The 13,226-nt window shown below is 39.4% G+C and overlaps 1 protein-coding gene across 2 annotated transcripts; it reads left to right on the top strand.

The window, feature by feature from the left end:
• Nucleotides 1–5,364: 5,364 nt before the first annotated feature.
• Nucleotides 5,365–12,836, top strand: LOC129823097 (neutrophil cytosol factor 2-like). 2 transcript variants are annotated; one of them, XM_055881849.1, is made up of 15 exons: nt 5,365–5,624; nt 5,863–5,945; nt 6,326–6,434; nt 6,682–6,816; nt 7,073–7,180; nt 7,431–7,490; nt 7,640–7,683; nt 8,161–8,302; nt 8,457–8,522; nt 8,716–8,788; nt 8,905–8,948; nt 9,082–9,242; nt 9,334–9,445; nt 9,604–9,721; nt 10,371–12,836. In XM_055881849.1, the coding sequence occupies exons 1-15, from the start codon at nt 5,451–5,453 to the stop codon at nt 10,460–10,462; spliced, it is 1,521 nt and encodes a 506-aa protein (XP_055737824.1). In that variant the 5' UTR covers nt 5,365–5,450; the 3' UTR covers nt 10,463–12,836. The 2 variants fall into 2 exon arrangements, with proteins under 2 accessions (XP_055737824.1, XP_055737823.1); XM_055881848.1 differs by having other exon boundaries at nt 5,366–5,624; nt 8,902–8,948.
• The last annotated feature ends 390 nt before the right edge of the window (nt 12,837–13,226 follow it).

Genomic DNA, 13,226 nt, shown 5'->3' with positions numbered 1-13,226 from the left:
CGCCCGGCCTTGCTGCTATTCCAGTTTCAACTGTTCTGCCTGCGGTTACGAAACCCCTACCTGTCCCAGACCTGCTGTTTTCAACTCTTAATGATCGGCTATGAAAAGCCAACTGAGATTTATTCCTGATTATTATTTGACCATGCTTGTCATTTATGAACATTTTGAAAATCTTGGCTCTCTCTAATTTTCTCCTTCTCTCTTTCTCTCGGAGGACCTGAGCCCTAGGACCATACGTCGGGACTACCGGCCGTGGTGACTCCTTGCTGCCCCCAGTCCGCCTGGCCTTGCTGCTATTCCAGTTTCAACTCTCCTGCCTGCAGTTATGGAACCCCTACCTGTCCCAGACCTGCTGTTTTCAACTCTTAATGATCGGCTATGAAAAGCCAACTGAGATTTATTCCTGATTATTATTTGACCATGCTTGTCATTTATGAACATTTTGAAAATCTTGGCTCTCTCTAATTTTCTCCTTCTCTCTTTCTTTCTCTCGGAGGACCTGGGCCCTAGGACCATGCGTCGGGACTGCCGCCCGTGGTGACTCCTTGCTGTCCCCAGTCCGCCTGGCCTTGCTGCTATTCCAGTTTCAGCTGTTCTGCCTGTGGTTATGGAACCGCCACCTGTCCCAGACCTGTTGTTTTTCAACTCTTTTCAACTCTTAATGATCAGCTATGAAAAGCCAACTGAAAACTATTCATGATTATTATTTGACCATGCTTGTCACTTATGAACATTTTTGAACATCTTGGCATAGTTCTGTTATAATCTCCACCCGGCACAGCCAGAAGAGGACTGGCCACCCCTCATAGCCTGGTTCCTCTCTAGGTTTCTTCCTAGGTTATGGCCTTTCTAGGGAGTTCTTCCTAGCCACCGTGCTTCTACACCTGCATTACTAGCTGTTTGGGGTTTTAGGCTGGGTTTCTGTACAGCACTTCGAGATATTAGCTGATGTACGAAGGGCTATATAAAATAAAATTGATTGATTAATAAATAATTTAAAATAGTGTGAGATGTAAATCGACAAAAAAAATGTGTGCAATGTGTGTCTATGCCATCGGGTTAGCTACAACCAGTTTTGAAAGTTTTAGGAGTAATGGTTAGAGCTATTGAAATTTGAAAAATTAAATTTGTCACTATGTTGACGGTCCCTAACTGCTGTTGGTGGACGTAAGGAAAACTACAGGCGAATATCTGTCAAATATTCAACCTGAAACTGTCTTTACCTCTGTGTTCATAATGCCTGCAAACATGCCTGCGATCAGCTGTCATTGGATATTGAAACAATTGTTTTAAAGATCTACAGCCATGTCTCAGTATCTGCTTCCCGAAGAGAGGGAGAGTGAGTGGCGTGAAATTCTGCAACATTCTCTTCATCCAGCTGTCGATCGTCTCCTGCAAAGCTGGCCAGCTCTTACTTCATACTTCAGGTCCCTTGGAGACCTGTCCTGTGCCACTGAAGAGTATTTTTGAGTATGAAGATAAAACAGAAGCTGCTAAGATTTGTGTTTTTTCCACAACGTAGGGTGTGTTTATGACCAACTCGTAAAAAGCTGGAGGAAACAACGCTCAACATCACAGATGTTTACGAGGAAGTCCAAAAGTTCACAATGAAGATGCTTCAGCGGAAACAGGACAGCTTTTTTGGATACCAGACCAAGCAGCTGATGGACAAACAATTGTCAGCTCAAAGGTCCAAGCAGCAACAGGATTTTGAAGTTCTATGACACTGTCATTACATGCATTGACAAGTGGTTTGATTTCTCACCAGAAAATGTAATGGTGAAACAGACCGGCTTCTATGAGTAGCTCTCCTTCACTGACCTGGAGCAGGCGGTGGTTGCCCTCAAATGAAGAGTTTTGTGCTAGCCGGGAGGAAATACAGACAGGATACCACAAAATCCACCAGTGAGAAGTGAGTGGCAGTTTCACAAAACCTAGGGAAAGCCAACTTGATCAACATGTTCAGGATTGTCTCATTTGTCCTCAGTGTGCCAGGCTCAAATGCCTTTGTAGAGAGGATTTTCTCTGATGACCACTAAATGGTCAGACTTAAGAAACAGATGTCGCACAGAGGCTCTGTGACAGAGCTGATCAAAATGAACTCTAGATATCTGTGAACTGTGACTTGTCATATAAGGGCTTCTCTCTGGCTATGCAAAATGACAAAGGACTGCTTGAATCAGTCAAGAGCAGCAAAAAACATCCATGGAGAAAGTACATTTGGTGAGTGACTCATGCCCCTCTTTTGAAATGTATTTATTTTTTTGCTGTAAAGGTCAAAATTGTGATTTCTTTGTTAATTTATTTAGAGGTTCATTCACAAGTTTACCATCTGATACAGTTTTAGTAAAGCTATAGACTAAATGGAATATAAAAATGTTTTGCCTTTCCAATTGAATAAGAATATGAATATACACAGAAAAAAGAAGAAGAAGAAAAAAGAAGAAGCTGAAATTGTTGCTAATAAGGAAATTTGCCAAACCTAGGATAGATTTGTTTAGGGCCCAAAGGAGTTTTACATGGACGTCAAACTTAAGAGCCGCCAACTCTCACGCATTAGCCGTGAGACACACGCATGTTCCAAGCACACCAAGACAGTTGTGAAGAGAGCACGACAAAACCTATTACCCTCAGGAGACTGAAAAGATTTGGCATGGATCTTCAGATCCTCGAAAGGTTTTACAGTTGCATCATCGAGAGCATCCTGATGGGTTGCATCACTGCCTGGTATGGCAACTGCCCAGACTCCGACCGCAAGGCACAACAGAGGGTAGTGCGTACTGCCCATTACATCACCGGGGTCAAGCTTCCTGCCATCCAGAACCTCTGTTCCAGGCAGTGTCAGTGGAAGGCCCTAAAAATTGTCAGACTCCAGCCACCCTAGTCATAAACTGGTACCGCTTGCCATGCGCCAAGTCTAGGTCAAAGAGGCTTCAAAACAGCTTCTACACCCAAGCAATAAGACTCTTGAACAGCTAATCAAATGGATACCCAGAGTATTTGCACCCCCCATACTGGTACCCCCTTTTATATATCCCCGCTATTGTTATTTACTGCTGCTTTTTAATTATTCGTTTTTATTATCTATTACTTTTACAACTGCATTGTTGGTTAAGGGCTTGTAAAGTAAGCATTTCACTGTAAGGTTGTATTCGGCGCACCTGTTGTATTTGGCCCATGTGACAAATACAATTTGATTTGAACCTCTTCTCACGCTCACTCCTTACGTCTTATATCTCACGCATTGAAAAGTACTGCGTTTTTTTTTTTTTTCATTGTATAGTGCGTTAACTTTTCAACCTTGCTTCAAATAGTTTTGAAATCGGAAACTGCAATTTAAATCAAGCGCGAAACCTCTTGCCACAGGACTGTGAACCGCGGCACATTGAAGGATATGATTGGTTATGTAAGGAATCAAGGGGATTGGATGTGCGCTTTAAAGAAACGCCCCTCAAGATTAGAATGTGGGTGAATGGAGAGAACGTTATCCACTGAGTTTATACAGCTGTTAAAACAGCGCTACAATGCTTCTCTTTTATGTACAATGTTGTCAACAAAATTAGGTTGCTCCTACTCCCCGCCTATTGCAGAATGCAGCCTTTTAACAGCTGGTACTAAAATCGATTTATTCCCCTCGTTTGGTGATTGGCATTTAGTCTGTGACATCGAAAAGGCAGCAGGGAAGATTGGTAGGGTGACCTGATTTCTAACTATAAAAATAATTTGGTCAGATTGTGAACCCAAACGTTTAAATTTGATTCTAGAGTGAGGACAAAGAATATAACAATTATTTGGTTAGGGTAATCTTGTCTTCAGGAGATTTTATTACCAATGTACTGTATTTAGTCTGATCAGTTGAGCAATTCTCATTCTTAACAAAGGGCTAAAATAAAAGTGAATTAGTGTGCTTGACAGCAACAACACCACTGTTATTCCCCACACTTACAGTCATTTATTATTCCACTTCACAATATTGCCAGTGTCTGATATGTCTACTTGTGTCTTTGAAAATGAATTATATGAGGCAAAGTCTTTTTGCAAGCCATTCATGGACAATTTTCAATAAGTCCTACAAATAAGCATTGGATGGATATGAAATGCTTCAGGCCATTTTAGTATAGTGCACATGAAAGGCAGAGATAGTAGAGGGGGACTCCTAAACACGCATCATATATCTTGTCTATGCAGTGTAAGATGATGGCAAGGATCTTCAAGTAGTAGGCATAAACCGCCTGAATATTGAAATTCGTTAGATTTTATTTGAAGGTTTGTTGATTGAGAAATGTATTGTTAAAACAAGAACATTTTCAAACACCTAGCACTTAGGAAACATAGATAAGCCAACCCTCCTGGAGAGCAAGTAGGATTTTCTTCCAGCCCTGTTTTAAAGAGTTCACCAAAATTATAAAATACAAAATGTTTGTGTCCTTACCTTGAAAGCAGTATATGGACAAGGAGACTACAATCTATGATTTGGTTACCCACTGCCATCAACCATTAATATTAGTATTTCCTGTGCAGAGCATTCCCACTGACCTTCCCACTATTCCTCACATTTGCCTGTTTTCCCATCTAATTTCATTACTATCTGAAAGTCTCAAACCACCTAAAAAAAATGAGCATACTTTAAATGTCATCCCCCAAAAGTAACAAAGTCGTAGAATTTTGAGTGTTCATTTTAATGTTCAAAGCATTCTAAATACACCTGACCTGTATTTTCCCCCCACCCTGGTCATAGGCCTGTAAAAATACATAGAATTGCTGGAAATTAGCTTTAAAACAGATGCAGACCACCGTTTAGGCAAAATTTCACTCTAAGCTTTCTTCAAAAGTTGGCAACCCTGTAAATGCATGTTTGTTTCATGTGTAACAGTTTAACTTTAGACCGTCCCCTCGCCCCGACCCGGGCGCGAACCAGGGACCCTCTGCACACATCAACAACAGTCACCCACGATGCATCGTTACCCATCGCTCCACAAAAGCCGCGGCCCTTGCAGAGCAAGGGGAACCACTACTTCAAGGTCTCAAAGCGAGTGACGTAACCGATTGAAACGCTATTAGCGCGCACCACCGCTAACTAGCTAGCCATTTCACATCCATTTACATTTAAGTCATTTAGCAGACGCTCTTATCCAGATGCACTGTTGCAGCCAACACATTTTATATTTTAGCAGATAATCTTATCCAGGGCGATTTAAAATATATATATATATATATATTATTATTTTTGGGGTGTAAAGTTTCCTACTGGTCCATTGTGGGAATTGAACCCTCAACCCTGGCGTACTGTTACAACACTAAATGGACTGGAGAAAAAAAGGAACTGCGATTCTGTGTAATCATTACACTTCCTTCCTACCTCAGTGGGGGAAATGTCAGTTTAAGAAGAGTGGTTTCACTTTTCTCTCATCATATCACTGTAGCTCAGCGCATCGACTCTATTTGGAAACATGACATTTGTGAACACTCTCAAACAGTGGGATGAGGCAGTGGCCTGTTTCGAACGCGGGGATTCCGCAGCTGCCCTTGGAACATTTCTGGACATCCAGGAAAAGAACTCCAAAATATTTTTCAACATTGGCTGCCTACATTTGATCAATAAGAACCTAGATGCAGCTGAAAAGGTATGGCAGTTTTGACCAAATTTCATCATTAATTAAAAGACAATTCTCTCTTTCCCTGTTTTTACCAAAGAAATCAATACATCTCAGGGTTAAAGTTACTATTACATTGTAATTAAATGTTATTTTACACTTCAAAAATGCAAGTCACAGAAAAAGGGGAAGTTTAGTTTGAGTACACAATGCTTGTGGTACCATTTGATTGGAAGGAAGTCACTGAGTTTTTCTGAATATCACACAGGCTTTGGACAGCTGTATCGGAAAGGATGAACACTTGGCTGTTGCATTCTTTCAAAGGGGGCTGACATTCTACAAAAAAGAAAGGCAAGACAAATCTATCATATTAGGGATGGGTGATTAGATGCATTATAATTGCTTTAAAAAATAATCGCATTCTTTCGAATGGTGTGTTAAAGGGACATTTCACAATTGTTCATATTCATCATCAGGACCACCAACATCAACATGTGAAAACAGTGAGTTTCTGTGATTTTATAGAGGATAAGTGTTTCCGATGACTTCATCTGGAAACATTTATGACATCATCTGGTGTGAAGTTAAATTGTGAAATGTCTCTTAAAATGGATAATTGTTTTGTAAAATTAAACGTAGCATATTATTTATTCTACATTATTCAGCTGCATATGTGTTTTACATATAGCAGGATAGTGAATTACATGGATACCTCCTCACTTTGCCTGCAGGTTTGAGGAGTCTTTTGCTGATTTCCAACATGCCTTCAAGGAGTTGAGGGGGAACCAGCTGATTGACTACAAACCTCTTGGTCTGAGATACAAATTATATGCTTGTGAGGTGAGTCCAGGTAAAGATATGATGGAAGTCTTGCCTTTGTAACAATGATTGGATGTCGAATATGTTACGTGTATTTTAGCAACCTATCAACAGCAACCTAACCCAACAAACATCACAGTATGTATACACGTGGCAAAAAAGTGCATAGGTGGATGCTACAATGTAAAGCACTTTGAGACCTGGGCGGGAAGTGCTGTATAGCTGTAATTTTACAACAACAAATGTCTGAGTGGTATCACTCCCACAGGTACTGCACAACATGGCGCTGGCCCATGCCCAGCTGGGTCAGTGGGAGAAAGCCAAGGAGAACCTCCTGACTGCTCTGAATCTCAGGACTGAGGCCAAACTCAGCCACATCGACAGAGGTCTGGAGTGCATCCTGGTCAGTGGCCCTTCTCTCTCAAGCCTTTTTCACACTATCATGTCGACCCCATATCTGTGCTGGCTTAGATATGTACTTTTTTTTTATTTAATTTTTTTACATTGTTTGTTCCAACAGCTATAGTGGATGAGTAACCAGGCCAGGTGGCTCATCTCAGTAGTGTGAGAAGTGTTTTAATGTGTATGCATTATGCATTTTCACGGCGTCTGACTGTTCAACAAAGTTGGAGATGTAAGTCCTCTGTTAATCCTTATAGAAGCAGAAGCTGTTTGAGCCAGTTAAGGTCCCGGCAAAAGTGCTGTTCAAGCCAAACAAGAACTACGTGGCTGAACTGGAGAAGAAGGACTACCTGGGCAAGGCCAAGGTATCCCTATCATCTCTCTCTAAAAACATAACATGCATATTAACCAGCCAAAATGTTGCGACTTTGTAAATGTGTATACAACATGCATGTCTAGTACCTACTTTGTTTGAGATGTGCAATTTAAGCAATTTAAATGAGTTGTGAATAGCCTTGGGTCTTTCTTTAGGATTGTTATTTGGCACGTTATTAGTAAGTAGGCATGTCATAAAGTATTGTTTCATGTTGAACCAGTTTTATTCTCTATCCTCAGGTTGTTTCTTCCATCATCTTCCAGGATGAGTTCTCTGGCTTTGCTCCGTTACAGCCACAGGTGAAGTGTCATATGATTTGATGTTTTAACAGTGCCTTTAAAAACTGTCAACAATTAAAATAAAAACGATGAACAATTAAAATAAGAAATTGATTGAGGAGGAATATTCAGTGTAATGTGATGTGCCATTTTTTTAACGGTAAGATTAGGTTGAAGATGTTCCTACCAGACCAAAAGCGCCTGAAGTTATGAGGTAAAGTTCATGTGATCTCGATGTTAATTGTAGGGGACACTGGGGGTGGTTTGACACCTAAAGTAATTGTCCAGTGTTTCCAGATTTCTATGAAATATGACCTATATTTAATTACAATATAAGTGAGATAATTGTCCTTCCAAAATATCAAAAAATAAATAAGCTTTTCTCTTTTCGAATGGTTTGGCCGTACCCCAAAAACAGAATGGTGTGGCCTTATACCAGTCATTACAACTATTAATTCACACAAGTAAACCACTGATTGGCCAGCTCAGCCAGTGTGCCAACATAACATCATGTTCTATGAGGAAATAGCAAGCATTTTTAAACTGTCTATTTGAGATACAAGTTTGAGGTGGGGTTTTTTATTTTTTATTTTTCTACAATTTATGCTTTGGCCACATACTAGCATACTAACGATTCAACAGCATTATTTGGGTATGAGTTAAAGTAGGATATCTCTGTCGCCCCCCGCAGGGCTCTGGAGGGAGAGCCTCACACTGTCCTCTTTGAGTTTGTCCCTGAGACAAGTGATGAGTTAGCTGTGGTGCCTGGCAACATTGTCTTTGTGCTGAACAAAGGATCTGACAACTGGGCCTCTGTCATCTTCAATGAGCGAGTATGAGTACAAACATTACACTGAAATGCTTTAAGCATGAAAAATGTGGATCTATTGTACTCATTAAGCATAAACAAACTTGGTTGATAATGAGTGTCCGGTATTTAAAAAATGATTTGTGTGCAGTGAATTAATTTCAACTTTACATTTTTAGAGGGGGCTTGTTCCTTATAATTTCCTGGAGCGTTTGGAAATAACCTTATCATCTAAGCAAGATCAGGTACATGTCTACTGTCAATATAGTGTTTATTCCTCATGACAAGATGGCATTGACTCTAACGTGTGTCAATGCTGAGCTATAACAAATTGGACATCTTTAAAAGTTGAATCCCCAAAATACTGGTAAATATAGTTTACCCCTCAATTGCTATGTTAATTGATTCCCCCTACGTGGGTTGATTGCTTTCTTGTAGGATGGGACAGACAAGGATGACATCCCAGCGCCACCTAGACGAGAACCACCGAATAGACCTCAGAGAAATTCTGGTAAAGATATTTTATGTAAAACTGGAATGGAAGTTGTATAGTTAACATTTTAATTATTGGCAATGCAACATCACCTATTACAAATGTTGTAACTTTTGGGGGTATTATTGCAGCAGCTTCTGCTACTGAAAATCAGAGCATTGGGGACACAAAAACAGAGGTATGAGAATAATTGAAAATCGAATTCAAGACATGTTTCACAGCATGCAATATTCAAAGCAAATATCAATTGTTTATCAGTACTCTACGCTTACACATTTTAAATATCATTGTACGTTTATTTCATTCCCTAGTCTTGCCAGAGTGAAGAGTTTAGTGACCATTCACTTTGTGTAGTGAAAGTGCACTTCACATACACCATAGCAATCTGCATGGTGCCTGGACTTCCCTACACAACAACTCTGGAGAAAATCAGTAACAAACTGGGCCTCCCTGCCACAGCAATCACCTTGAGGTATGGCACTGTTGAAACATTAGCGTCAATTTACTTCAACAATCATTACTATTACAAAACTAAGCTCAGGGTTTTTGTGATTTTTCTCAAGCTATGCCCAAATAGATTCTGGTAAAAAAGTGATTGATGAGAACACAAGGATGGAAGATGTTTGGAGCTGTGTCCACAATGGTCGTTTAACACTGTGGTGTGATCTCAAAGAGGTAATGTGGTCGTGTACTGTATACAGTATTTGATGTCATAATAGTTTTTTGCTATGTAGATTTTTAATTTACAAATGTAATAGTCAACAAAACTTTGTTCTGACAGATGTCATTATGTGTGTACTAATGTGCCTTATTTCATGTAATCTACACTACAGGGAATGAGTGAGCAGCTACAAAGCCAGACTCACCTGATGGCGCTTCATTCCTATGAGTCTTCAACTCCAGAGGATCTTGAGTTCCATCAAGGAGATACCATCTTACTTCTCTCCAAAGGTGAGCTACCCATTTCTCTCATGCGGGGCACCATTTCCACAATGCAGAAATCAGTTGTCAGTGTTTTATTCTGTTATATGATATCCTGGAAAAGCTGGAAACCTGCTGTTGTCTTACAGGACACAGAATTAGGGTTACAGAAGCAATAGTACATTCCCATTTTCATTTCTCATGTGGGGCCCCATTTTGACATTGGGAAAATAATTTGTGTCAAGAGACTAACTGTATTTTCTCTAATAGCTGTAGAGGCGTACATTGACTTATTGTCATTTGAAAAAGCCTCGACCTAATGTTTTCTTACAATCCCCTTAAAAAAAAACAATATTTTGGTATTTGTTTAATTTGTTCTCTGTTGATATAGTCCCAAAATGTTTTGCATGTCAGCAGTCAAGTTTTGAAGATATTGTATTTTCAAGAAGCAAAGTGTCACTTGTCACATCAAAATGATGCGTTTTTAATCCCATGATGCATTTGGATTTATCATGATGTGGCAAGTGATATCTCAAAAACTTGACTGCTGACATGCAAAATATTGTTGGGACTGTAAAACAGTGGGAAAAAATAATGAAACATAGTTTTGGAGTGGATTTCTTTCCTTTTAAAATACAGAAGCAAAAGTAAATTCACATTTTCATTACTTTCTTTTCAGTCAATGAAGACTGGTTTGAAGGACAGTGCAATGGAAAGAGTGGCATATTTCCGGCATCCTTTGTGGAAGAAGTTCCTATGAAAGATAAATAATGTAAAAGGAATGTCATAATATCAGGATAAGGAACAATGACTTCATAGAGATTGTGGGATTTGTTATTTCTACTTTGAGCATGAGGTCCGGGATTCTATCCGATCACGCTTTGGCAGCTATGCACCTTTTAAAGGCAATGTTCACACAATCGTGGAAACAACATTCATGGTCCACACTGCATATGTCGGCTGACTCAGCTCAATATGGGATCGAATCCTGGCCTTTGTCTTCTAATCTGGAAACCACCAAACAAACATCAAAGAAAAACAGTCAGATTTCAATATTTATGTTGAGGGAAGGCATTTAGGTCTGAAACGTCATTACCTAAGCAAGGACTTTTCTTCAATGGGCTGATATTTACCATGTCATGTTATTGTTAAAGTATGTTATAAGTTTTAATAACCTTTTTGGCGGCACAAATCAAGCATGCCCAGGTTTTCTACGTATTTTAATAGAAATGCATTTTTTAGTTTTACATTCTTTTTACAGTTGAGTTCAGAAGTTTACATACACTTAGGTTGGAGTCATTAAAACTTGTTTTTCAACCACTCCACAAATTTCTTGTTAACAAACTATAGTTTTGGCAAGTCGGTTAGGACATCTACTTTGTATGACACAAGTCCGTTTTTCCAACAATTGTTTACAGACAGATTATTTCATTTATAATTCACTGTATCACAATTCCAGTGGGTCAGAAGTTTACATACACGAAGTTGACTCTGACTTTAAACAGCTTGGAAAATTCCAGAAAATATCAAGGCTTTAAAAGCTTCTGATAGGCTAATTGACATAATTTCAGTCAATTGGATGCATATCTCTGGAGGCGTACCTTCAAGGCCTACCTTCAAACTCAGTGCCTCTTTGCTTGACATCATGGGAAAATCAAAAGAAATCAGCCAAGACCGCAGAAAAAAAATTGTAGACCTCCACAAGTCTGGTTCATCGTTGGGAGAAATTTCCAAACGCCTGAAGGTACCACGTTTAGCTGTACAAACAATAGTACGCAAGTATAAACACAATGGGATCATGCAGCCGAAATACCGCTCAGGAAGGAGATGCGTTCTGTCTCCTAGAGATGAACGTACTTTGGTTCCAAAAGTGAAAATCAATCCCAGAACAACAGCAAAGGACCTTGTGAAGATGCTGGAGGAAACAGGTACAAAAGTATTTATATCCACAGTAAAACGAGTCCTATATCGACATAACCTGAAAGGCCTCCCAGCAAGGAAGAAGCCACTGCTCCAAAACCGCCATAAAAAAAAGCAAGACTATGGTTTGCAACTGCACATGGGGACAAAGATCATACTTTTTGGAGAATTGTCCTCTGGTCTGATGAAAAAAAAATAGAACTGTTTAGCCATAATGACCATCGTTATGTTTGGAGGAAAAAGGGGAACGCTTGCAATCCGAAGAACACCATCCCAATCACGAAGCACGAGGGTGGCAGCATCATGTTGTGTGGGTGCTTTTCTGCAGGATGGACTGGTGCACTTCACAAAATAGATGGCATCATGAGGTAGGAAAATTATATTGAAGAAACATCTCAAGACATCAGTCAGAAAGTTAAAGCTTGGTCGCAAATGGGTCTTCCAAATGGACAATGACCCCAAGCATACTTCCAAAGTTGTGGCAAAATGGCTTAAGGACAACAAAGTCAAGGTATTGGAGTGGCCATCACAAAGCCCTGACTTCAATCCTATAGAAAATTTGTGGGCAGAACTGAAAAAGCGTGTGCGAGCAAGGAGGCCTATAAACCTGAGTGTTACACCAGCTCTGTCAGGAGGAATGGGCCAAAATTCACCCAACTTATTGAGGGAAGCTTGTGGAAGGCTACCCGAAATGTTTGACCCAAGTTAAACAATTTAAGGGCAATGCTACCAAATACTAATTGAGTGTATGTAAACTTCTGACCCACTGGGAATGTGATGAAATAAATAAAAGCTGAAATAAATCATTCTCTCGACCATTATTCTGACATTTCACATTCTTAAAATAAAGTGGTGATCCTAACTGACCTAAAATGGGGATTTTTTTACTAGGATTAAATGTCAGGAATTGTGAAAAACTGAGTTTGAATGTATTTGGCTAAGGTGTATGTAAACTTCCGACTTCAACTGTATGTGCTTGTATGTATCTGACACCACAAATTGTTCCTGAGGGAACCATCTGCTATACCTAAGTTGTTTTTATGTCATTGTTAAACAAATTAAACATTGGGTATAGCATGGACACAGACTATTCTGAGTTGCAGTTTCAGGACCTTTTGGTATGTGTGTGTGTATGAAAATAGCTTTCATAGCACATTTGATATCTGCAAATATGACTGATCCAGCAGCCTATATTAAAGATTTTGAATGACAAAATCATACATAACTCTTTTTCATATGTCTCTTGTGATTTACAGTGCATGGAGCAAACTGTTGGTGATTAAATAATCACAACAGCGATGAGTGCATTTAAGGAAAACACCCAAAAATAATTATTTATCTGTTTCATTAATCCATTGTTGATATAGTCCCAAAATGTTTTGCCTGTCAGAAATCAAGTTTTCAAGATATTTAACTTTTAAAATACAGCCGGTATGATGCATATTGTTGTATTTTGAAAGGTATGAGACCTTAAACTTTTGGGTGGAATTTTCCTTTAAGTCCAAGTATGTGGTCTCACATTTTCAAAGTTTCATCTGTTACATTTTAACAGTTCTGGTTCTGTTCTTTTTTTAAGACGCATATACAGTGCATTCGGAAAGTATTCAGACCTCTT

Source organism: Salvelinus fontinalis, chromosome 25 (genome assembly GCF_029448725.1).
Source record: "Salvelinus fontinalis isolate EN_2023a chromosome 25, ASM2944872v1, whole genome shotgun sequence".
Taxonomy (NCBI): domain Eukaryota; kingdom Metazoa; phylum Chordata; class Actinopteri; order Salmoniformes; family Salmonidae; genus Salvelinus; species Salvelinus fontinalis.
This window is presented reverse-complemented; position numbering and strand designations above follow the sequence as displayed.

Bases quoted from the DNA above. Each gene is read 5' to 3' on its own strand.
- LOC129823097 (XM_055881848.1), top strand. From the start codon at position 5,451: ATGACATTTGTGAACACTCTCAAACAGTGGGATGAGGCAGTGGCCTGT. The intron at 8,523-8,715 runs GTACATGTCTAC...GCTTTCTTGTAG, and splicing joins TATCATCTAAGCAAGATCAG to GATGGGACAGACAAGGATGA. The intron at 9,243-9,333 runs GTATGGCACTGT...ATTTTTCTCAAG, and splicing joins GCCACAGCAATCACCTTGAG to CTATGCCCAAATAGATTCTG.